Genomic DNA, 25,463 nt, shown 5'->3' on the forward strand with positions numbered 1-25,463 from the left:
TTTTTCTCCATAAGTCCACTGAGACCAATGTGTGGCTCTATATCAAGCACCAGTCAGCAAAACTGCCTGCCAGAATGTTGTTTTTGTTATCTTTCCAAATGTAGGACACAGCTATCTTTTGATATCATAATTTTTTAAAAAATTGATGCACGAACTTCTTGAAAGTTCAGCCAGGCATGGTGGCTCACGCCTGTAATCCTAGCACTTTAGGAAGCTGAGGCAGGTAGATCACGAGGTCGGGAGTTCTAGACCAGCCTGGCCAAGACGGTGAAACCCATTTCTACTAAAACTGCAAAAATTAGCTGGGTCAGGTGGCAGGTGCCTGTAATCCCCAGTTACTCAGGAGACTGAGGCAGGAGAATTGCTTGAACCTGGGTGGCGGAGGTTGCAGTGTGATGAGATCGCACCACTGCACTCCAGCCTGGGTGACAGAGTGAGACTCCATCGCAAAAAAAAAAAAAAAAAAAAAAAAAAAAAAAAAAAAAAGAAAAGAAAAAGAATAAAAAGGAAAAGAAAAGAAAGTTCAGATATACAGCAGTTGTAATTCTTCTAAAGGCTGGTTATGGGACACATTCATACTTTGCTGTTCAATAAATGTGGGGTGGAGAATACAGTAAACTGACAATTACCATATAAAATAAATTCTAAGTGCTCTGACAACAAAAGAAACCACACACACACACACACACACGCACACACACACGAGTTTTCCCTGCTAATCATTTTACAACGAAAACGACCAAGTAGCTAACACAGAGCCCATAAAAGCAGAGTAAAAATTCTAACACTTGGTAAAATAAAAATGCACATAAACCCCTGTGATCTAAAAAAAAAATGCTTAAGTATTCAAAGCCAGACAGCAATTACAGCTACTGAGAACATCATTGTAAGCAAACTGAGGCAGAGAAAACAAAGGTGCTGATGAGGATTTGAACACCTAACCTGCAGGAACCCAGTGGATGGTTTCCTAGGTTCTGAGCTGGCATTGTCTTTGAGAATGATCTTCTAGAAGAGGTCACATAACACTGTCACAAAGGATCTGGAGAAAGGGACCCTTGCTTTATCACTCTGGCTCTCCAGTCATGCTTCATTCACATTTTCGTTTCTTACAGTCTTTCACATGAAGTCAATTTACAGACTTCCATCAAGCCCTTCCAGACCTTTTTGTACTATCCATGACAAGTTCTTGATGTTATCTCTGCACTTTTGACAAATTCTTAGCAGTTAACTTACAAGGCAGTTAAGACTTTTGTTCAAGCACAATATAGCTAGAATAGGGTCATACACTCAATAAAACAAATATTTACCAAGCATTTATTGAGTGAAAGATAAAAAACACAAAGTATAATTACAAAATATTCTGCCCTGCCACCATAAAACAAATTTAAAAGGCTTACAGAATATAGCATAACATGACCAAAGCAAAAATAGTAAGGACTAAGGAGGGGAAGAAGGGAAAATACCAGCATGAACTGAATATGATCCAGAAGAGCCTTGATGGCCAGACACGTAAAGACGAATTGGGTAGGGTTAAGGGGTGGAGGTAAGGGGCACATTCTACAGGGGAAAAACAGCTGATACAGAAGCCTGAAAGGAAAAGGTCAGAGCACCTGTACAGGACTCTTACCTGCCGCATCTATGGTACAATGTGCCTTTCCAGAACACAGCAGCGGGCAGCCAGGCTCCGGAGAGATGGATCGCTCACACAGCACCAGAGGCTGCATTCCAACTTTTCTTCCATCAACGAGTCCATTTTCATTGTTAGTTTCTCCTTAAACACAAATTCAAAACCAATTGGCTGAGCACGCAGGAACAAGGAAAACCTGACTGAAGAATGAGGCCTTAAAACTTAAGGGCCTTGGGTCCTGGCGCGGTGGCTCATACCTGGAATCCCAGCACTTTGGGAGGCTAAAGGTGAGTCACTTGAGATCAGCGGTTCGAGACCAGCCTGGCCAACACGGTGAAACCCCATCTCTACTAAAAACACAAGTTAGCCAGGAGTGGTGGCGGGCGCCTGTAATCCCAGCTACTCAGAAGGCTGAGGCAAGAGAATCGCTTTAACCCGCGGACTGTCAAGAGACATAGGCTGCAATGAACCGAGGTCGCGCCACCGCACTCCAGCCTCGGTGACAGAGACCCTGCCTCAAAACAAACAAAACAAAACACCTTTTTTTGTTTGAGAGAAGTCTCGCTCTTATCCCCCAAGTTTGAGCACAAGGGCTCGATCTCGGTTCACTGAAACCTCTGCCTCCTGGGTTCAAATGATTCTCCTGCCTTTGCCTCCCAAGTACCCGGGATTAAGTCGCCTGCCAACAGGCCCGGATAATTGTTATATATTTTAGTAGAGACGGGGTTTCAGCATGTTGGCCAGGCTGGTCTCCAACTCCTGACCTCAGGTGATCCGCCGCCTCGACCTCGCAACGTGCTGGGATTACAGGCGTGAACCACTGCGCCCGCCCAAAACACCGAACATTTTTAAAGGCCTTTCCCCTTACCCGCCTGGGCTCAAAAAACGCCGGAGCCGCCCCGCACTGCCCTGTCGCGGTCTTGGGAGCAGGCTGGCTGACTGAGGGCGGCCATGGGACCCGAGCGGGCTCCGGCAGCCGCGGGCTCCGGCAGCCGCGGGCTCCGGCAGCCGCGGGCTCCGGCAGCCGCGGGCTCCGGCAGCCGCGGGCTCCGGCAGCCGCGGGCTCCCACCTCGGGGCGCGGCAACGGGGGCCGAGAGGAGCCAGCAGCCCCCAAGCCTGCCCCGCGCGAGGAGCCGGAGAGACGCGCCCTCCGCCTCCTCCCACCCAAGCCTCCCACCGTCCCGGGGGCAAGGGCCAGGCCAGTTGCGGGGTAAAGGGGCGGGGAACGGGGCCTCTCCGGGGCAGGCACCCCTGTGTCCTGGGACTCCTGGCGCCCCTCTCTGCCCTCGCCCTGCCCCTTCATGTTGCAGCGGAGCGTGAGCGGCCGCTGCAGCTCCTAGTTCTTGTGGAAGATAGATGCTAGCAACTTCAGTTTGGCCATGAGCCCTGACACTCAACTCGGGCGGGAGGGGCGCGGAAGGGGAGCCTGTCCGGAACCGCTGGAATGGCGGCGACCATCGGCGGGGCCTCCTGGCAGAGTTCTTGCGGCTCTGCTTCTCCCCGCCGCCTCGACCGTCGTGGGAGCGCCGCTGGAAAATGGCAAGGGGCACGGAGGAGGCCTTGGCGGGAGCTGTGTGGCGGCCTGTGGAACTGCTCCCATTGTAACCCATCCACCCACGGGAGGCGCGGCTCCTGTCAAGCCGCAGCTTAAAAGGGCAACAGCACCACCGCCCCCGCTACCGCCTGGGAAAGGGCTGCCCCACCCCACCCCCGTCCCCGTCCCCGTCCCCGTCCCAGTCCCCGTCGCACCTCGCCCTTCACCCTTCAACCCGGCGTGCCCCGCGCGCATCCGTTTTGGCGGGTGCACGAGTCCAGAGCGTGCGCGCGCCCCCGGCTGCTCCCTCCTCCCTTGACCCAGCACCTTTCTGCCTGACCCATCTGGTCCCTTCCTCACACTGGCTGACTGGAGGCTCAGGGAAGCACAACCACCAACTCGTGTGTGTGTGTGTGTGTGTGTGTGTGTGTGTGTGTGTGTGTGTGTGTGTGTGTGTGTGTCCCTGTCCCAAGGGAACAGAGCACTGCTGAGTTCAGGCTGATTATTAGCTCGTGGACTGTCAGCAAAATACAGTCCCAAGAAGGCTGTGTGCTGATTTGTCTTTTGCGGTGATATCATGTTGCTCATGTTTTATGTTTTTCAGAGTTCATTAGTTTCTTTCTGTTCTCAGTTAATATCTAGCTCCAGAGATTGTGTAAGTAGAATACCCCCAAACTGAAAGTCACCTAGGGAAATTATAGGAAATGTATGTCACCCATTTAAACTATAGTTGAAAACGTGTACACTTTAGTTTCCTGTAGCCAACACTGGATCATGGGTAAGGGCACAGGATCCCAGGGCTGGACTGCCTGGGTTCAAGTTCCAGCTTAGTCACTTGCTGGCTGTGGAATACTTGACAGCTTTAAGCCTCAGTTTCTTTCTTTGTATTTTTTTTAACTTAATCCCAAATGTGACAGTAAGTCTAAGTTACTTGATCTGAAAAACAGAAATTATTCAATGAGAGTGTGAAAACTTTAGAGTTTTTAAAGGCACTGCCTGACTCACAAAAGTCCTCAGCTTTAGTGGTTATTGGCTATGATAATTATTGTGTTGGCTACACGTGCATTAATGAGGAAGGAGAATGCTCAGGGGTAACGATCAAGTATCCAAATGATCTCATCAGACCGAGAGGGAGGCATATGTGTCCATGTTCATGTTTCAGCTCAGAGCCCTTTGTCTAGAAGGCTCTTGAACTCAGAGGCCCAGGCACTATCAAGTTGGCTTTGCTGTGGAGCCGGCACTTTTGTTCATCAATGAAATTGACATAATGCTTTTTTTTCCCCTACCACCAACCATGTGCCTAGAGTTAACTGTGTCAAGAGGAGCATGCTTCAGTTGGCTGGAGTGAGCAATTCAACTTGTGGAGGAATGAGAAATGTTAGTGCTGACACAAGAAACAGAAAACCCCAGGGTAAGGTAGGAGTCATTGAAAGTCAGGCAAAGGAACTGGCATCCAGTAATGAGTTAGGCTTTGCCGGCCTCTGGCCCTACAGATGGCTCTTTGCAGAGGAAAATATTAAGCCAGGCCTAAGGGCACAAATCCTAAGGGAATGTGGCAGTTCTAGGCTGTCTATGGAAGAGAAGCAGAGGGTGGCACCTGGTTGAAAGAGGGGGCTGGGGGACATAGCTTGAGCCTGTGTTTACAGATGGAGTCCCCTGATTCCTGCAACTGGGGAAGGAGATTGTGCCAGGATCAGGGGACCTCAAATCAGAACTCTTCCCACCAACACCCCTTCTTTTCAGGGCATCTTTCACTGCAAACAACAGATAAACTAGTTGGCAAGCTCAGCAGATTCTCACGGTGGTGCCTAGCAGGCCAGGCCTAGCTGTCCTTTAACCTGTGACTGAGGATGATGCTACTGGCCTGTAAGCACACATTGGAAAATCTTTACATCCAGGGACATGCCATGCCCCACAGAGACAGCTGTGTATGGTTCTTTAGGTTTGAGGTGCTGTGCTGGTAGTAGCCTTATAAATATGTAGGATTAAAATGGGATGCCCTGGAGCTTAACTAACCTTTATCCTCCCCCACTCCCCACCCTAAAACGAAGGGGCTGCTAGTTTTGTTTGCTTTATGAAAGACGGATCTGTCATTGTTTTTAGAACCTTTGGAGAAAGATTTCTTGGGAGGAAGCTATCCTGAACCCCCAGAGATTTTCTCATTTACTGGGCACCAGCTTTAGAGTCCTAGGTCTTCATCCTGGCTCAGCCACCCTCCAGCTGTGTGACCTTTGAGAAGTTGCTTGTCTACACTGAGTCTCGTTGTCACCTATGAGTGGAGGCTGCTACATTGCTACTGTTTGGAGCACCTACCCCCAGGCACTCTTACAGCATGATGGTGAAGATAAAATGCAATAATAAGGCTGAAGGGGGAGGATCACTTGAAGCCTGGAGTTCAAGACTAGCCTGGACAACAAAGGCAGACCTCATGTCTGTGAAAATGTTTTTAAAAAATTAGCTGGACTTGGTGGCTTACTCCTCTAGTCCCAGTTACTTGGGAGCCTGAGGTGAGATCACTTGAGGCCAGGAGTTTGAGGCTGCAGTGAGCCGTGATCACGTCACTGCACTCCAGCCCAGGCAACAGAGAGAGACTCTATCTCAAATAAATGGATAAGTCAATAAATAAAATAATAAAATACATGCAATTACTGCACTAGTACGTGATCAGGCACATGATAAATGCTCGATAAATGGTAGCCCCAATAAACTTTGTAATGTTTTGGTTGAGGGTGTTCTTTGGACTCAGGCCAGTGACAGAAGCATTGGAAAAGACTGATGTGTATGATGGCTGTTTCCTACAGGGACAGGCCTGTATCTCCAGGGACGCACTGGCTCCATGGGGCACCTTGTTCTATTTACACTTGTTTTGGGCAGCACCGATTGCCCTAGGGCTAAGCAGGACTGCCACCACTGACTCGATGGCCAAGAGTATCCCCGTCCCCAAGCTAGCCATGGGAAAGCCACTTGCATCATAAGACTTCAGGAAATCAAAGGGAATAAAAAGCACAATTTAGTCAGCTACTCTCCAGCTGATGGGCAATAGATTTTTGCTATTTTGAACAGAGTTGTTAGGAACATTCCTTGTCCACATCCCCTGTTTTATATAGACAAGAATTTCTCTTGGATGTAGAGTAGAACTGCTGGGCTGGGAGGAGTGTGAATATTCAACCTTACGAGATGGAGTCAAACTGTTTTCCAAGGTGGTCATACCAGTGTATACTCCCAGCAGCAGTTCTTAAGAGATCTCGAGATCTCTATCTTCTGGTGATGTCACAAGGAGTCAAAAAGAATCTTAGCAATATACTATTAAGTGAAAAAAATAAATTCTAGAAGGATGCATACAGCATACTTTATATAACTTGGAAAAGAAACTGTATATACAGGCTGGGCATGGTGGCTCATGCCTGTAATCCTGACACTTTGGGAGGCCAAGGCAGGAGGATTGCTTGAGGCCAGGAGTTCAAGACCAGACTGGACAACATAGCAAAACCCTGTCTCACCAGACACTAGAAAAATTAGCCGGGTGTGGTGTGCACACTTGCACTCCCCATTATCCATGAGGCTGAGGTGGGAGGATCTCTTAAGTTTAGGTGTTCAAGGTTACAGTGAACCATGATTGCACCACTGCACTCCAACCTGGGCAAGAGAATGAGACCCTGTCTGTAAAGAAAAGAAAAAGTAAATAAGTAAAATTTAACAACAAACTGTGGGCCGGGTCCGGTGTCTCATGCCTGTAATTCCAGCACTTTGGGGGACTGAGATGGGCAGCTCACGAGGTCAGGAGTTCAAGACCAGTCTGATCAGCATGGTGAAATGACGTCTCTACTAAAAATACAAAAATTAGCCAGGCATGGTAGTGCACGCCTGTAATCCCAGCTACTCGGGATGCTGAGGTAGGAGAATCGCTTGAATCTGGGAGGCAGAGTTTGCAGTGAGCTGACGTTGTGCCACTGCCCACCAGTCTGGGTGACAGAGCAAGACTCTGTCTCAAAAACTAAACTAAACTAAAATAAAATTTAAAAACATTTTTAAAAGTTGGGTTTTTGACGAGATAACATTGACAAACAACAGGAAACATGACAACTGGTACTGCAAAATCTCAGGCCGGGTGCGGTGGCTCAAGCCTGTAATCCCAGCACTTTGGGAAGCTGAGGTGGGTGGATCACGAGGTCAGGAGATCGAGACCATCCTGGCTAACGTGGTGAAACCCCATCTCTACTAAAAATAACAAAAATTACTCTGGCGTGGTGTCAGACACCTGTAGTCCCAGATACTCAGGAGACTGAGGCAGGAGAATGGCATGAACACGGGAGGCGGAGCTGGCAGTAAGCTGAGATTGCACCACTGCACTCCAGCCTGAGTGACAGAGCGAAACTCCATCTCAAAAAAAAAAAAAAGTCAACAAAACAACAACAAAAAACCAAACCCTCAAAGGATCACTAGTGGCTATTATTAGCAAATATATGCAAAGAAATAGGAAAACCTACTAAAAATGGCTAAATTTCCAGACACATCTAGACTACCAAGATTAAACCATGATGAAATCCAAAACCTGAACAGACCAATAACAAATAATGGCATCGAAGCAGTAATAAAAAGTTTCCCAGCAAAGAAAAGCCTGGGACCTGATGATTCACTGCTGAATTCTAGCAAATATTTAAAGAAAAACTAATACCAACCTTACTGAAACAATTCCAAAACGAGAGAAGGAGGGAATACTTCCAAACTCTTTCTACAAGGCTAGTATCGCCCTGATACCAAAACCAAAGATACATCCAAAAAAAGAAAACTACAGGCCAATATCACTGATGAATATTGATGCAAAAATCCTCAACAAAATATTAGGTAACTGAATTCCACAAGCATTAAAGTTGGGGTGCAGTGTCCCAGGTTCACTCAACCCTTCCTGTTTTCCTCTCTGTGTGTGTCTACTTTGCTGTGTATCTTGGTGGCAGCAGCAGTGGCAATGTTGGTGCGTGGGCCTCCCAGGACATGGGGAAAGTGAGTGTGCCCTTTTCTCGCCTCCTGCCAGGCATCTGCAGCCTGGCACAAGCTTTGTCCAGGTCTCCAAGCCAGGGACCTTGATATGTTCTTTTCCAATTTCTGGATTGGTAACTTGAGGCAAATTCTGGGCACTAGAGTCAGAACTAAGATGAGACTGAATCAAGGGAATCTGGGGTCCTGAGAGGCAGAGGCCTGAAACCGTCTAGAGCCATGTGGGGAGCTGGGTGCGTGTTCAGGCCAGTTGCTTCTCTCTGTGCCTCAGTGTTCCAGGTACCCTTGGAGGGGCTGAGATCCTAGGAATTCCTGGAGCCTGGCTGCATGGCCTGGCCACCCTGATGCCCTTGTGTTCTCCATGATAGGGCAGCAAAGCCGAGGAGAATGGCTCCGACAGCTTCATGCACTCCATGGACTCACAGCTGGAGCGGCAAATGGAAACCACCCAGAACCTGGAGAACTCCTATATGGCCATTGTCAACAACACCATGTGGGACCTCACGGTTGGTGTCACGCCCAAGACCATCATGCACGTCATGATCAACAACATGCATGCACCGCCTCATGGGGACAGGGGGCTCCTGTGGCACTGGGGATGGAGATAGCCATGTTGGCCTGGGGGAGATGCTAACCAGCCCTATGGGACCAGGTCCAGGGTGGCAGACACGGTCCAGACCAGAGCTATCTCATGGAAATATAACATGGGACTGAGGACGGTGACCCATGCCTGTAATCCCAGCACTTTGGGCGGCCAAGGCGGGAGGATAGCTTGAGCCCAGGAGTTCAAGACCAGCCTGGGCAACATAGTGAGACCTGGTCTCTACAGAAAAATTTTAAAAATAGCTGGGCTTGGTGGTGGCACGTGCCTATAGTCCTAGCTACTCGACAGGCTGACATTGGGGGATCACTTTGAGCCCAAGAGGCTGAGGCTGCAGTGAGCGGTGATCTCGCCCACTGTACTCCAGCCTTGTGACCAAGTGAGATCCTATCTCCAAAAAAAATTTATTTAAAAAACTGAGTAGACAGGTGTGCTGGTGGCATGATAGGTCCTGGGTCCCCTCCCAGACCTGTGACCTTGGACAGGTGACTTTTCTTCTGGACCTCAGTGTTCCTATCTGAGTGAGAAAAGGGCGGTGGGGAGGCAGATCTTTGAGTCTAAGCGGTGTAGAAGCTGTGTAGAAGCCATACTCAGGGCTCCAAGTCCAGCACACAGTCCTAGAAGGGCCCGGCAGGAGGCCAGGGCAGCGCAGGCATCAGGTCCCAACCTCCTTCCCTCTGTGCCCACTCTCAGACCAAGGAGTTCATCTTCTCAGAGCTGCTGTCCACCCTGGCATCCTGAAATTGAACCTGCAGGACAACCAGGAGTCCTGTCCCTGTACTCGTGTGGGGACCAGAACACGCTGATGGAGGAGTCAGCAGAGCAGGCGCAGCGGTCCGCCGAGATGCTGTGCATGCGCCACATGCTGAAGGAGGCGCTCAGCGTCATCGGCAACATCAACAAGGCCACCATCAGCACGCCCACGTGGTCTGTGGACAACTCTAGGCTGCAGGTGCTGAGAGTCCTTGCCGGATGCAGGTACGAGGGCTGGCTCCCAAGGCCCCAAAGTCCCCCAGCCCCCATGGCTGAGCCTGGGGCTCTTGGAACAGGCTCTGTGCCCAAGCTGACAGACGTGGGTGCTCTCTGGAACCATCAGAGAGCTGATGGTTTATGGTGTAAGGGCTTAGAGCTTGGAGGGGGTTGTGTGTGGGGCTGCACTCTGAGGCGGCCAGAGGCCTAGGAATGTCATCCTGGGCACGCCGTACCTGTTGTGCAGTCTGAGTCATGCTGCCAGGGCAGAGTATCCGGCTCCCAGCCTGGGAGTGCTGAGAGCCAAATCCACTGCAGAGGAGGGGTGAGAGTCAGGGTCCCACCTCCTCTATCTGTCGGCAATCCAGTGGTGACCTAGGATAAAACCTCGAGAGTCCCATACACACGGTCAATCCAGAACACACCTCACAGGCCAGGTAGGGACACACAGCCCCCTTCTCTCCCTCCCAGGTCCCATCATAGCTGCCAGTGTGTGATGGAAGGCAGGGTCCCTGGCCCCCGCTGAAGCACTACCGCCGGTCAGTAGGGTCATTCACCTTGGCCTGTTGCTCCTAGAGGTTGCCTCCGCTATGCAACCAAGGGGACCACAGTGCCTGGTTGAGCTGCTATTGAACCAAGGGGACTCCCAGCTGAGCTCTGCCCGGCAAGCCCACCCACCTCCCCGCCATGGACTCTCCCTCTTCTGCTTTTCCCAACAGGAAGGGCCCAGTCTCACTCTCGCGACCTGCAACCCCCAACAAGCTGAGGCTCCCCTATTAGACTTATAAGTCTATAGCCAGTGGCATCCGGCGGCCTGCCCTCCCTGCCTCCCCCAGGGTCCCTTCAGAGGATCCTGGGCGTTCTGACCACCCAGAGGGTTCTCTCGGCGATCACTTCAGCCATCCATCCCTTTTAGCTTCATCATCCTGGTTCAAGCATGTTCCGTCTCTATCAGGCCTGGTGGCTGTTGCTTTGGGCTCCCTGAGGCAAGAGGTGGTCCCGAATCAGTGGGTTGGAAGACAGGGTGACCAGAGAAGAGGGAAGCCCAAAGAGGCTGAGCACTGGTCTGACCGGTGGGTGCATTATCTGGGTGCCATGGAAGAGGCCAGCGTGCGTGGGTGGGGAGGGCTGCCACAGCCCCCAGGCACTACCTGTGAAGCTCTGGCTCCTCCCTCCATCTTCCTCGCCTTTCCCTTCCAGTCCCTCTTTTCCAGGAACCTTGACACGCCCACACCTGTGCCCTCCCCTCCCCGACCCTCCCACAGCTGCTGTGGCACATCTGTGCTCTGCAGTTGCCTCATCAGCTCTCTGCTCACTTTTCTCCCTCCTGTTTTCTCTATGCTTTCTCTCCAACTGCCAGCCGATCGGGTCCTGCAAGTCCATCCCATCCTGAGAGCCCCAGGCCCTCCTTCGACCTCTAATTAGATCCCCCTTCTTCTGGGAGACCTCCCTTTCCAAGCCTGCCTGGGCGGCTGTTCTGTGATTTGACAGTGGCTCCCCCGGCCCCAAAGCCAGCCCTCTTCATCTGTGACTTGGTCTGTTGTAGTGGTGAGCTGACACTTCCAGGTGTGACTGTTGCTGAAAACGTGTGCCCTCCTCTGTGGTATGCCCCTGCCCTGTTCTATAAATATCTATAAATACACACACACACACAAACACACACACACACACACACCCCGCTACATGTGGCTGGCTGCCTGGCCTCTAGCACTGGGAATCAGTCACAATGCTGTCTTTTTGGAGTCTTGTGTGCCAATAAGAGAAAGCTGTCCCCTGACATTACCCCTCCAAAGTGAAGCACCTGCAGTGAGCCTCCCTGTCCTGCCTGGCCTATGGAGAGCCAGCCCCCGCCATCCCTCCCACCCCCTACCAAACATGGGAGTGCTGTGCAGGCAGCTGTGTGGCCTGACAGTCTCTACCAGTCCTGCTGTCCCTCACACCCATTTCTGGATGGCGGGGAAATGTGTCCTCTGCTGGCTGTGTTCTCTGAGGAGCTCAGGGGAGGGGAAAGGCCAAGCCATTTCTAGGGTGCTGTTGGGAGCAGTGAAAAGGACATACCCTTTCCAAGGTTCACTTTTCCTGGAAAGCCCCTGGAGCTTCCCTGGCTCTTATCCTGTGACGAAGGCTCTGGCCACCAGGGGGCAGGGCCATGAACTCAGCCTGGAGGGAGCCTGCGGGGCAGCCGGCACTCTGGAGGGACAGACAGAAGAGGCCACCAGGTGCAGACAGGAGAGGGAGGCACGGGGACGGAATGGAAGACGCCTGGGCTGGGTGGAAGTCAGTGCCCTTAGGTGCTGGTACCTGTCTTCCTGGCCACCGCTAGATCAGGCTTCTGAGCCTGTTGGCTGTCAGGGCCGGACTGCGCCCTGCAGGTGCCATGGCAGTCCCTGTGGAATCCCCCAGGTGCCACCAGGCAGCATACAGGTAACAAGCCTGGAAGGTCCCCAACAGCCTAGCTGGACATGCTCAAGACACTCTGGGGCTCCTCGTTTGGTGGCACAAACGCCAGGACCCATTGAGGGAAATGGGAGCACACCAGGCCGAGGAGTATGGCTAAATCTGTTTATTCCAAAATAAAAAGCAAAATAAACAGGAGTCGCATCACCAGGGAGCCACGACCCCATCCCCGCCTCCTTCCTCTGTCCTATGCTAGCAATAAATAAGTTTCCCAGCCATAAATAATTATTAGAACCTCCTCCCCACATGCCAGCTCCAACCACAGCTAGGTACCATACAGGGGTGGCCCTACCCTCTGGAATATACAAAACATTACACAGACAAAATGTGTACACTGGGGAAGGGGGCCCACGCCAGCAGCCCACGTGCTCGCCTGGTCCACAGTTAGCCCCACTGTCCTGCCTCACTTACCTCTCTGAATAAGGAGGTGGGAGCTCCCCTGAGAGAAAAGTTGCTATGCTGAGAGTAAGGAGGCTGTCAGAGTCATGCTTAAAAATTTTTAATTTAAGGTCTTGTCTTGCTACCCTAATTGTAAAGGGGTGACTGGGAAGGGGTGGTAGGGTCATGGTGGCGGTGGAGACTCCAGCCCCACTTCTTCAGGCTTTGCTGACACGGAACTGCTTTGAATTTTTATTTTTATCCCATGACTTGTTTTTTAAATCCCATAACTTCTTTTTCATAATGTTTGGTAACTTTGCGTAAAACTTTTTTCTACATTTTTACCACAATTTTTCTCTTTTTTATCCCATAACTTTTTCACTCCATAACTTTTTAAATCCCATAACTTTGTAAATTTGTGTTCTTTTAATAAACACTTGCATAGTTATATTACGAGTTTTCACCTTCATCCTTCCAAGTGAATAGAATCCAAACAGAACACTCCATTCCTTCAAGGCCTCTAGCCAGGCACAGTTTTACTGTATGACTTCTTGCTTTCAATGGATATAAAGCAGAGTCCTGGTCGGCACATTATGTATACCTGCAAAGACACAGAACTAAACAGTTCCATCTGTTCCGTATTAAAACAAAAGTCCTGTAAACCTTGGATGGTGAGTGTAATACTTCAGCTCTAGCACCAAAACCTCAAAGATGAGAAGATACCAAGAACACTAGTAGCAAACAAAACTAAACTCTCTGCCAGGAGCAGAAGTTCACACCTGTAATCCCAGCACTCTGACAAGCCAAGGTGGGAAGATTACTTGAAGTCAAGAGTTCAAGACAAGCTTGGGAAGCATAGGGAATTCTCATCTCTGCAAAAAAAATTTTTAAAAGCAGCTGGGCGTTGTGGCACAGACCTGTCATGCTAGCTACTTGGCAGGCTGAGGTGGGAAAATTGCTTCTTCCCGGGAGTTCGAGGCTGCAGTAGCTATGATTATGGCACTGCACTCCAGCCTGGGTGACAGAGCGAGACCTAGATAATTACATTCTCTCCTGCTCCTGTTTACACCAAAATCACGAAGTTAAAATACTTTCAAATTTGCCAGGATAAAAATTAAGTGAAATGTGACTTTGGAGTTTGGAGGAAGAAGGAAGGGAGGGAGGGAGTAAGGGAGAGAGGGTTGGAAGGGAAGGAGGGAGGGAGAGAGGAAGGAAGGAAGGAAGAAAGGGGAAACAGAAAAGGAAAAGAAAGGAAAGGAAAGGAAGAAGGAAGGAAGGAAGGAAAAGGAAAGAAATGAAGAAAACAAAAAAAGGAAAGAAAGAAGGAAACGAAAGATAAAAGAAAAGAAGAAAAGGAAAAGAAAGGAAAGGAAAAAAGTAAAGGGAAGGGAAGGAAGAAAGAAAAGAAAAATAGAAATAAATAACAAATTACTTACTAGGAGAAAGTTTTAGTAACCTCAATGACAAATAAAAGGATTGTATCTTTAGCCTGTAAAGAAATCTTTACAATTACTCAGAAAAAAAACCCAAAAAATCAAAAAACAAACAAACAAACAAAAAACCCCAAAAGACAAATGATTTTCAACAGAAAATGGGCAATGGAGAAACAGTAGCTTCTCACAAAAATAAAAATGGCCAACAGGTATATAACAAAGATTCAAAAGCATTAGAAATCAAGGAAATGTCATGAAAACAATGACATTTTCTGTATAAAGGCACAAAGATGACAAATGGAATGGGGAACCTGGAGCTCTGTTCCTGTTGGTGGGAGTATAAACTGAGACACTTTTCCTGGAGGATAATTTGAAAATTTCTATTAAAGACCCTCAACATTATTACCCTCTGGAAATTCTACTTCTATGAATTCGGTCCAAAAATGCTTGCTCGACTCCATTAAAATGTATGTATAAGAAAATTCACCTCTGCGGCGGCAATGATAAACTTAATATACATCCGGCTATTAAAAATGATGATGCTAGGATATATTTCCAGTCACAGAAGTATGCCCAAAATATAGTAAGTGGAAAAAGACTATCAAATATGATTCTACTTTTGAAAATATTTACATGTATAAAAAGTATAAAAAACAACACACCAGAATGTTTTGAGTGGCAAATTAAAGATTTTTCTTAATATTTGTCATCCAAATTCTTACAAAAAGAATGTGATTTCCTTTATAATCAGGGAGAAGTGTTATTTTCATTTATTTATCTTTAAATCTCTTTTCTTTTTCTTATTTTTCCTCCTGTATGTATGTATCCCAAGTAGGCTAGATCTCCTGCCTCTTGAGGGAATCCAGCCCATTTGTGGGAAGTGCACTACATACAGCTGCTTATCTTCCTTTTATTTTAAGAGATCTGGAGACATTTTTATTTCAAACTGTTTTATTGTTCTCAGAATATATGTTAATATATGAAATTGAGGAAAAGACAAAGGAAAGGCTGACTCCCTACCCTCCTGGGGCTACTCTTCCAATTTTTGCTGCTATTGTTACATATTAGTATTCACTGGGTACTAAAAAGATGGGCAGCCCCTTAGATCCTTTTTCCTTATCTCTTTCTCATAATCCTACTTCATTCCTTCATTCACTTATTTTTAAAAGGGTCATGTGTACAAATATATAGTTCAGAAAATTTCTAAATGTAACTATCTATAAAAGTATGCGGCAAAATCCCATTCACAGTCCTAGTCTCCTTCCACAGCCAAACACTTTTAATTGGTTTCTTATATATCATTTCAGAATTTATCTTTGAAAATACACATGTATATTCTTATTCTACTCTTCTCGCTCAACACAAAAAGTAGCATACCACACCTACGATACCACTCCTTCTTCCTTTTAAAACACAAACACCATCGATCCGAGTTCTTCTACGTGAGTGCAGAGTCTTTCTCATTCTTCTTTTCAGCTGCACAGTGTGCATCATTTGGATGCACCACAGTTTACTTAACCAGTTCCTGTTGGCGGACACTGAAATCATCCCTATCATACTATTATAAACAATAGTGTCAAGCACAACCACCTGCACACACCAAGTTCATTTCTGAATCTGCCTTTGATGAAGCCTCTGCTTGAATCACCACAAGGTCACAAGGCTGAAAACTTAGCCCCTTTTTTAGTTTTCATTACGTACAGCAGTATGTAGCAAAAGACTCTCTCGGGCAAAGCAAACGTACTCTTTGGGGACGTACTTCATAACGATAAATGGATACACAGAACACCAAGGAGAACCCGTTCTATTTCACCGTGCACATGTATGCATACAATACATGAATATGCACAGAAAGTTTAAATAAATCCATCAAAGCATTAAGCACTGTCTCAGTATGGTGGATCTATGGAGTGCTTTGTAGACTGCCCTCCTTGTCTATCAATTCTTTCTAATTCCACAACAGTAAATATGTATACTTCTACAATATAAAATTTCAAAAAATGCAAACTCAAATTAAGCTGCATATATTCCTTCAGTCTCTCCCACATTTGTATGGTGTTCCAGAGTGCTCAAATACCACTTCGTTAAAAATATTTAATTATTTTTCAAATATAGAGATGGCAGGGTCTTGCTCTGTTGACCAGGCTGGTCTTGAACTCCTAGATCCTCCTGGATCCCCTCACTTCCATCTCCCAAAGTGCCGGTATCACAAATGTGAGCCATCAGGCCCGGCCAGCTTCATTTCAGAAATCTTTCCCCAGCACTCCATATATCACGAGTAATGCCTTTCTTCTTCTTTAGATAGCATTTTAGTCATATCTCTATTACCTCACTTGTCACATGATAATCAGTTGCTCACCCATCCATCTCCCTTCATTGCTCATGAGCTCCTTGAGTCTGATTTTCAGCACCTTGAACAGAGTGCGACACACACATGCTTCATACACAGAGAAGGAAATGATTTCACTAGGGTGTAATTACTCCCAGAATTCAATACCTGTATTTCTAAATTGTTCTAGATACTCTGCCAACAACCTGAGAATGTTATGTTTTTTCCCTAAAACTCATATCCATTACTGAGTGTCTACGGTCATAGCTAACTCAATTGTGATGTGACGTCTTGCCAAGCCCATTCATGGTTTTTATTGGTGACTTTTAATTGTAAGTTTTGATTTTGATTGTTTCCTTTTTGTTTTCTTAATCTAGCAGTGTTTGGTAAACTTCAACATCTCTATATCCCTATGTCTTTGCACCTGCTGGTCTCTGCTTGGAATAATGGCTCAAGGTTTTAGTCACCTGGAAAAAATTTCTACTCACCCTGAAAGAATCAGCTTAAATAGGCTGGGCACGGTGGCTCATGCCAGTAATCCCAGCACTTTGGGAGGCCACGTCAGGCAGATCCCCTGAGGTCAGCAGTTCAACACCAGCCTGCTGTCTTGAACCACTTCAACATGGTGGAACCCCGTCTCTACTACAAATACAAAAAACAGCTTGGCATAATTGTGGAGGCCAGTAATCTCAGCTATTCGGGAGGCTGAGGCAGGATAATTGCTTGAACCGGGGAGGTGGAGGTTGCAGTGAGCTGAGATCATGCCATTGCACTCCATCTTGGGTGACAGAGTGACACTTCATCTGAAAAAAAAAAAAGAAAGGAAGAAAAAAGCTTAAATAATACCTTCTCTGAGGAGCTTTTATATCTTCCTATTCTTTCAGGAAGAGTTGAAAATTCCTCAACTTTTGAAACATTTGTGCCTCTTTAGTATGTATCAGGCACTGAACTGAGTGCCTAGGATACAAAGATGAAACTGTAGACCCTGCCCTCATGGAGCTCATGGTCTAGTATGGAAAATAGCCATATGAACAAATAATCACACTATAGTTCTTCAGAGCTCAAATCCTATCCCAAATACTGCTAAATTAATGTTCTGTGAGGCTTTGAAAGTACTAGGGCCAGTGACAATATGGCTGCTTGGATGGCTTTCCATCCAAGTTAACATTCGGCCCTCATCACCAAAGGTCATACGTGTGTGACTCTTCCTTGCAACCCACCAGGGCCTAACACATCATATCACCACCTTTGAAATTAGGAAACAGGCTCAGAAGTCCAAGAGCTTGACCAAAGTAACTCAGCTGGTAGGTAGCAGAACCAGGTCGGTATGATTTTTCTTCAATATCCTGCCAGTTACATGGGCAAGTGGCCTCAAAATCAACAGAAGACAAGTAGAGGTTGACATGTGTCAACAAACAGAGGCTCAAAAGGAAGAGTTTATACACAAGAACAGAGCAGAAATCTTCTGGAAGTATGTCTGGGGATGTGAAGTAGGAGGGCACACACCAGGTTTCACTGTGGTCAAGTGAATCTATAATTCCAACCTGGGCCTCACCCGCTGAGCTCCAGACTTAGCTATCTGTCTTTTTTACTCTTACATAAAATCCACAGGGTAGGACCTTAATTTCTAGCTGGTTCATCACAGATTAAAGCAGAGCCTGGCTTAGAGTAAGTACATAATAAATACATGAATGAATAAATAAACTATCAAAGAAGCTAAAGAAACATTGCACACTACTGGGGGAAGGGATTACCATGAAACAGACCCTAGCAGTCACTCACAAATATAGTTGACCCTCATTATTTGTAAATCCCATATTTGCAAAATTGTGTACTTGCTAAAATATCTTTGTAATCCCCAAATTAAAACTCGTGGAGCTTTTGAGGTGACTCCTGGATAGACACACAGTAGTGAAAACTCTGTCACTCCTTGCACATGTCCCCAACTAAGGTCAAATAATGTGACCCTCTGTCTTCCTGTTTCAACTCTCCTACAAAGATGACCTGAGGACTGAGACAGTAGAGGACAGTGCAGGGTAGTGTAAGATGCTGTGGCTCTGGGGCCAATTGGATGGGGTCTGAATCATAACTCTGGCACCTGTTAGCGGAATGGCTTCAGGTAAGTCACTTAACACTTCTGTACTTCCTTTATTCTTTTGGAAATAAAGAAAATTCAATCTACCCGGATGAGCTGTTTTTCGGAATTAAGATTCCGAAGTGAGATATGTATATATGCATATATTTACACTGGAAACAAAGGTTTGGTATTTGATTAATTCAGTGTTCCGACCAACTTTATATAATAGAATATTTCTACTGCAAATAATAAGAATTGATTGTAATTATTTATAAAGAATTAACAGAGATGTAGACAAATCAATTATTTGGATGAGCTAGAGGCAGGCGTCAAGAAGCTTCCAAAGAAATAGAACTTTGCCAGGCACTGAAGGTGTGGAAAAGGATTCCAAGGAGAGAGAACGGCGCCTACAGAGAGAGGTCTGGTTAGGGTCAGGAAATGGCATTTCAGGAAGTCTAGAGCAGTAGAAGATGAGGCCAGAATATGGTGCCACAGCGCTTCTCTACACCCTGTATACACCCTGTACTGCAAAACCTCACTCTCTGCATTGAATTCTTGGTTTCTAGTTCTCTGTTCCATTAAACTGTGAGCCCCTCAAGGTCAAGTTCTCTAAGAAGAATCCATAGCTACAGTCCTCTAAATTTGAAAACAAGTTATTAAACACAGACACACTCAAAAAGACTGTATAAAAATAACGCTGGATTTCAACTGCAGTCATAGGAATTCACAACTGGTATATATTTGCAATCTGTCCAGGATTTTTCTTTCTCTGATGACTTCTGTAACTCTGTCATAAACCCTTTTCATTGTTTTAGGCACCGAGACATTTGTTAGAATGTCTGGGAAAGACATTCTAAAAGAGCAAGAAAGACCTTGATGTTTTTTTGTGTAACTGATTGATTGGTTGACTGACTGAGATGGGATCTCATTATGTAGCCCAGGCTGGTCGGAAACTCCTAGGTTCAAGCAATCCTCCTGCCTTAGCCTCCCAAGTGGCTGAGATTACAGGTGCATGCCACCATGCTGGGCTCCAGTGTGATGTATTTACAAGGCCTAAACATACGGTTCATTAGACAAGGCTGACACCTCAGAGTAAAGATTTTTAAAAATTTACTCTAATAGTCTTATTTCTCTATATGCAAGATACAATTTTACCACAGTAAAACACAAGGAAGCATATTGATATACATATATGTTACAAACAGGATAAAAAAGCAATATAATTTTCTCCACAAAAACTTGCAAAATCCTGACCAAAACACAGTAAACAGGATGTTAAACTCACAGCTTACATTTCTCCACTGAGACCTAGGGAAAACAATGCCAGTTTTTGTGCAGTCACAAAACTAAGTATTGTGAGAATTTACAAGATTTGGTAAACTTGTATATTCTCCCCACCTCCGTACACAAGTCTCAAAGAGCCTAGCAGTCTTACCCCAACACTTCAATCTCCTCCATCTGCCAAAATAAAACCCTCACTGTCCAATATCTGAGTTTATATTTTCAAACATCTAAAATCTTAATCAAAACTAAGAGCAGTACATTTGCTTGGCCCCATAAAATTCTTGGTATAATTTTACTTAGGCACACCACAGATTGTACTATTACCTAAAAACATATGGGTAGAACCAACATTATAGAAACCAAAGATATACATTATGAAGGTGAAAGCAAATAGGGAGTGTTGTTTTTAAACAGATTCAGTGCTGCTATTCTCCACTCGTAGGTTGGGTGTGATCGAATCACATCATGCTGTATAGCTAAGCATGTCCTATATTTTATGACAAAGTAGGGTAACAAATCATTTATTGAGGACCTGTTGTGTACACAGAGGCATGATGGAGGCTGTAAAAGACTTGATTCTTGCTCTCCAGAAACTTCCAAGGTTGTAGACAGCCTGATAGAAGGTAGTCGAAAGCAAATACTTCAAGCACTATCCATTGCAATTACCTTAGGTATTTACTCTACCCTTCTACAAGTCTCTGAATATTTTGAGGCTCCCCTTCCTATCTCCGATGGACTCTACAGCTCAACATTCTTTACAGCCACAGGCGTTCCTGTACTTCACATTATTATTGAAACAACATTTCTTACTATCTGCCTCGTTCGCCAATTAACATTCCACTTTACTTCCAACCACCACTTTGGCTTTGAAGCCACTGCCTGATACTGACACTTCATAGATGTAGTATGAATATTCTTATTTGTCTCTATTGATGAGGATCCCACTCTTTTAGTAGAAAGAGTGCCACTGACTTCCAGTCAACTAGTTTCCATAATATCTGAAATATCGAGTAATATTTCAATAATACTCCCAAAACAAATAATGAGTGATGTTCTCTCAAATATATGCATAATCAAATGTGAAATTGAGAAGACAAGGAGGACCTTAGACTCAGAGATTGTATTCAGGCCTTTGTAGTGGCATTTATTTGACATAATTACGCATTTAAAAACTAAGTTAAATTGTCATCAGATCAGTCTGAAATTTATAGAGCCTTTTGTTGGTGAGAAACGTATTTTATACGTAATCATTTACCCGGAGAAATGTTTTTGATTAATGTTATGTGTTACAGACTTCAGTTCACAATGTTTCCTCTGTTAGTAATAGATATCATTTTGGAGCTGATCTGGAGAAGTCGAAGATCACGTGCTAATTGCTATCTGATGTTGTTCTGGGAAGACGATTGGCTTTGGGTTGCCGGGGTTTGGAACTTAAAGGCAAGTCTGAGTGTAGAGATCTTGCCACTGACTTTTGGCAAGTCTGTTGATTCTACCTTTGGAAGTGCCTTTAAATGCCTTATGGAAGGCCAGGCATGGTGGCTCACACCTGTAATCCCAGCACGTTGCGATTATTGATTAACAAATCAATTTGGGAAATGCTTGGTAAATTCAACGGGACCTCTCAGAATAATAAATTTATATGGCCATGAGTTTGTTGGTTTTTTTTTTTCCCCAAAGAGCATTCACAAGACTTTCTAGTACACCAGTTTGGGAACTGTTGGTGGAGGAATCAGGGTAATTAGAATTTGGACTATTCCAGGTAGAGGTTGTCACTATATTCAAGGAATTGTTCTTAGTCTTTAGTCTTTCTATATATCCGAATTACCTACAGGAAATGAACAAGCAGAAATAGAGAATTGAGCCTTTGCTCAGGCCTAACAAATGAGAACATCTGAAAAGTCTGGGTGTGGAAAAGCTTCTAGGTAATTCCATGTAATCCAGAGAGTGAAAACCACTCAATTACAATAGGCCTTCTGGCCCCTTGCTAACTGAATTGTTAATCCTAGTTGAGTATGCTTCTGTTTTGTTTTCTTGGGCCTGGTCCAGGGACTAGACTGTTGCTGTAATTAAGTTCAATTTTATCATTCTTCCCACAGTATCAGTATCCCGAGTTCAGATTCCATTTCATCAGTGGGGCAAATGTATAGGTCAGTATAGGACAAGTGTTAAACATTAATGGAAGAGACTGTATTATATTGACATTGTCCTTCCAATCTGGCAGCCTTGAATTTCATTTAGAAAATGCCTCTATTTCTAATTTTACCTTGGTTTTGGTTTATTTTACTATAGGGATCACATAAATGATTTTCCTCTTTTCTTGACTTCCTTGTCAACTCCTACATTTTTGAAAGCATCTGGTTAACGTCTAGTTACAGGTAAGTTCCATTTTCCGTTTGCCTAACAGCCTCACTGAGGTTTTTTTTTTTTTTTTTTTTTTTTTTTTTTTTTTTTTTTTTTTTTTTGAGACAAAGTCTCACTGTGTCGCCCAGGCTGGACTGCAATGTTGTGATCTCGTCTCACTGCAAGCTCCGACTCCCAGGTTCAAGCAATTCTTCATGCCTCAGCCTCCCCAGCAGCTGGGATTACAGGCATCTGCCACCATGCCCAGCTGATTTTTGATATTTTTAGTAGAGATGGGGTTTCATCATGTTTCCGAGGCTGGTCTCAAACTGCTGACCTCAGGTCATCCACCCAACTCAGCCTCCCAAAGTGCTGGGATTACAGGTGTGAGCCACCACACCCCGCCACCACTTCTCCCATTTTATACAGGATAGTCTTTTTCAACTTCTAAGAGCTCTTTAAAATAGTAAAGCCCTGCCATAATGCAGCTAAAAAACGAAGATATAAAATGTGTAGTAGCACGCTTTTCTTAACATTAATGAAAAAGTATTTTTCAATCAGTCTATATTTTCACAGAAAGGACAAAAATAAAAGATTCAGAAACAAACTGTGTATACAAAGTACATATACCCTGAAGCTCCCAAATGATTGTGAAGCAGTCACTTCCAAACCCTACTGCCCACCACCCAAAACACGAGGAGAAAATAAGAATGTTGGCCTTTCCCAGTTTCAATGATCAGGAGCAACGTACTCAAAGCCCAGTTTAAAGAAATGTTTCTGCAGAGGCTTTACTGCGCTGGGGATTTAGCCCCTTCTATTCTTCTAAACTCACTGATTTCTGCTTGTATATCTTTAATCATTTCCCCATTCTGCTTTCCTTCAGGGTTTTTGATTGTCCTTTCTAAGAATGAGTTAGAGGCTTAATTCATTTTCATTCTTTTCTTAATGACATAAGGATTTTAAGGCAATGAACATTCCTCTGAGCTCTCCTCTAGTCGCTAATACGTAAAGATTGCATTATTACTATTCTCTAGATATTCTGCAGTTTTAATTTCAAATCCCTGTGTGACCTAAGGGCTGTTTGCATGAATTGTAAAATTCCACCAATCAACATTTGTTTTCTGGTTTTGTTAGTAACTTATAGATTTAACTAAGATCAGAGAATGACATCTGTCCTTTTTCTACTTTTCAGTATTTGAGGTGTTCTTCACTGAAAAAGATTAGCCTCCTGAATGTTCCAGATAGGAAGAGGGAGGGAGAGGGTGAGAGAGCAGAGTAGATAGAAGTTTCGTATTTTAATTATGGTTTAATTCTAAGCATTCTAAAATTTCATTGGATTTTTTAAGCTATGAATTACAAGGGTGTTTAATTTCCAAATTCATGTAGCTTTTGGTTAATCTCTTCATTATTGACTTCTAACCTTAACTGCTTCATATTTAAATTATAAATTATATGGTGTGGATGGCACCAAATGTTTTTAAATCTTCTGACTTGCTTTACGGATTAATATATAATAAAGGTTTCTCCCACAGTCCACAGATGCTCGAGAAGAATATAGAATATCTAACTATTGGGTACAGAGGTCTGTATTTGTCCATTATACCACGTCCGTTCACAGGTTATTCAAATCTATATATGGGCATTCTGTGTAACTTATGGTAAGCAGGGTATGTTGAAATCTCCAAATATGATGGCAGACTTGTCAATTTCTCTCTGTGGGTTTATCAGTTTTTCCTCTGTATTTTGAGACTATCTTGATAGGTGCATAAACTATGAAAATTGCTACATCTTCCTCATTAACAGCCATTTAGCATCAAGTCGTTACTAATGCTTTCTGTTTCAAAATCCTATTTTGTTTGAAACTGAAGCTCCGTCTCTTGTGTTTGGTTAATGTGTACTGGCATATCTTTATCACTCTCTCTCCTTTATAAAAACTTTCAATCTTTTCACATCCTCATATTTTAAATATGATGGTTTAAAACAGCTGGATATTGTTTTATTTCATCCATCTAACTGGTAACTTTAGTCCATTTACATTCGTTGTGACTGATTTATGTGGACTTCTTTCTGTCACCTTTAAACTTCCATTTCTCTCACTTTCCAGTGTAATTTTAATATCTCCTACTGGGATTATACTAAGACATATTTTAGACCTCATTCTGATCTCCCTCTCCCCAACAACCCCACCAACTTCTGCCCTATCATTTATCCTCGTGTCTCTCTGTGTAATATACGAGTTTACTTTTTGGAGATAATCATCTAACCAAATACTCCTTTCTTCTGGTGTCTAATCCATCCACTGAGTTTCTGATTTCAACAATTACATTTTGTATTCCCTTATTTCATTTTATTCTGAGACAGAGTGTCACTCTGTCACCCAGGCTGGACTGCAGTGGCACGAACCTGCAGCCTCGGCCTCTGGGCTCAAGTGATCCTCTCACCTCAGCCTCTTGAGTAGCTGGGATGATAGGCAGGTACCACATACCCAGCTAATTATTATTTTTTTTTTTTTGGTGGTGGTGGCGGGTAATGTTTGTAGAAATGAGTTCTCATCATGTTGCCCAGGCTCATCTCCAACTCCTGGGCTCATGCCATCGTCCTTCCTCAGCCTCTCAAAAAGTGCTTGGATTACAGGTGTGAGCCACCATACCCAGCTATATATTTTATTTCTGTAAGTTCTATTTCATCCATTTCCTTTCAGATCTTCCTCATCTTTCTGGTGGTCTCACTGCTCGCTCAGTTTTATGAGTCCATCTTTTTTTATATAATAGATGTACTTCACATGTAACTATTTTCTCACAATTCTAATATTTGAAGTCTCTGTTCTGCATCTGATAATTCCAAAACCTGCAGTCTTTGGGAAACGTATTATTCATTGTTTCTGACAATTCTGAAATATGTTGGGTTGACTACTTGAATGCTATGATTTCACTGAATTAGTAGTTGCCTGCTTTTAAGCTTTGGGAAGTTAGAGATGCTTCCCTACAAATGTATCTGTGTCTGCTTCTGATGAGAGCTGTGGACACAACTAACATGAGACCACTTTACCACCATGCCTAATCCTGACATCCTGTTGGATTCTCTTGGAGAATGTCAGGATTACACAAGGTTCTCAAATTTGGCTGCCCAACCCTGCTCATTTATACACAGAAGACTAGACTGCTTAGTATAGGTGGTGACTCCCTTCCTCTTACCCTGGAAAAAACAAAACAGATCTCTCATCTGAATGTGATCACAGAAGAGGAAACACTGAAGATGAATAACTGGAGACTGTGGGCAGCAGGGAAAAACAGGTGTCTTTCCAGACCACAAAAATAGGTCAGAAGCTCCTCTAAAGGCTGTGTGCTCCAGGATTTCACTATTTAGCTCAACTACCAGTCCCTCCGTAAGAGTGAACGGAAGCTTCTCAGGGCACCATGTTGTCTTTAAACCACAAAT

General features: G+C 44.9%; 2 protein-coding genes across 4 annotated transcripts in view; one reads left to right on the forward strand and one right to left on the reverse strand.

Annotated features, from left to right (window-relative positions):
• The first annotated feature begins 4,170 nt into the window (after positions 1-4,170).
• On the forward strand, positions 4,171-9,703 carry LOC126959277 (putative GED domain-containing protein DNM1P46). Its single transcript, XM_050798176.1, has 3 exons — positions 4,171-4,578; positions 8,526-8,743; positions 9,514-9,703. The coding sequence occupies exons 1-3, from the start codon at positions 4,489-4,491 to the stop codon at positions 9,701-9,703; spliced, it is 498 nt and encodes a 165-aa protein (XP_050654133.1). The 5' UTR covers positions 4,171-4,488.
• A 4,428-nt stretch (positions 9,704-14,131) lies between these two features.
• The window catches only part of LOC126958866 (ubiquitin-conjugating enzyme E2 Q2-like), a 43,082-nt gene continuing 31,750 nt past the window's right edge, over positions 14,132-25,463 (reverse strand). For all 3 annotated transcript variants that reach the window (XR_007727320.1, XM_050797585.1, XM_050797584.1), the window contains one exon: positions 14,132-17,127. Coding sequence is in view for 2 of the 3 variants with exons in the window: in XM_050797585.1 (XP_050653542.1) it covers positions 17,084-17,127 (44 nt within the window). In the remaining variant the exon portion in view is untranslated. The remainder of the gene's footprint in view (positions 17,128-25,463) is intronic.

Source organism: Macaca thibetana, chromosome 7 (assembly GCF_024542745.1).
Source record: "Macaca thibetana thibetana isolate TM-01 chromosome 7, ASM2454274v1, whole genome shotgun sequence".
In the NCBI taxonomy this organism is placed as follows: domain Eukaryota; kingdom Metazoa; phylum Chordata; class Mammalia; order Primates; family Cercopithecidae; genus Macaca; species Macaca thibetana.

What these genes read in the sequence shown, in the direction of transcription:
- LOC126959277 (XM_050798176.1), top strand. Translation starts at nt 4,489, where the DNA reads ATGCTTCAGTTGGCTGGAGTGAGCAATTCAACTTGTGGAGGAATGAGA. An exon ending in ACAGAAAACCCCAGGGTAAG is followed by an intron (nt 4,579 to 8,525) that starts GTAGGAGTCATT and finishes TCTCCATGATAG; the next exon opens with GGCAGCAAAGCCGAGGAGAA. An exon ending in CATGGGGACAGGGGGCTCCT is followed by an intron (nt 8,744 to 9,513) that starts GTGGCACTGGGG and finishes TTGAACCTGCAG; the next exon opens with GACAACCAGGAGTCCTGTCC.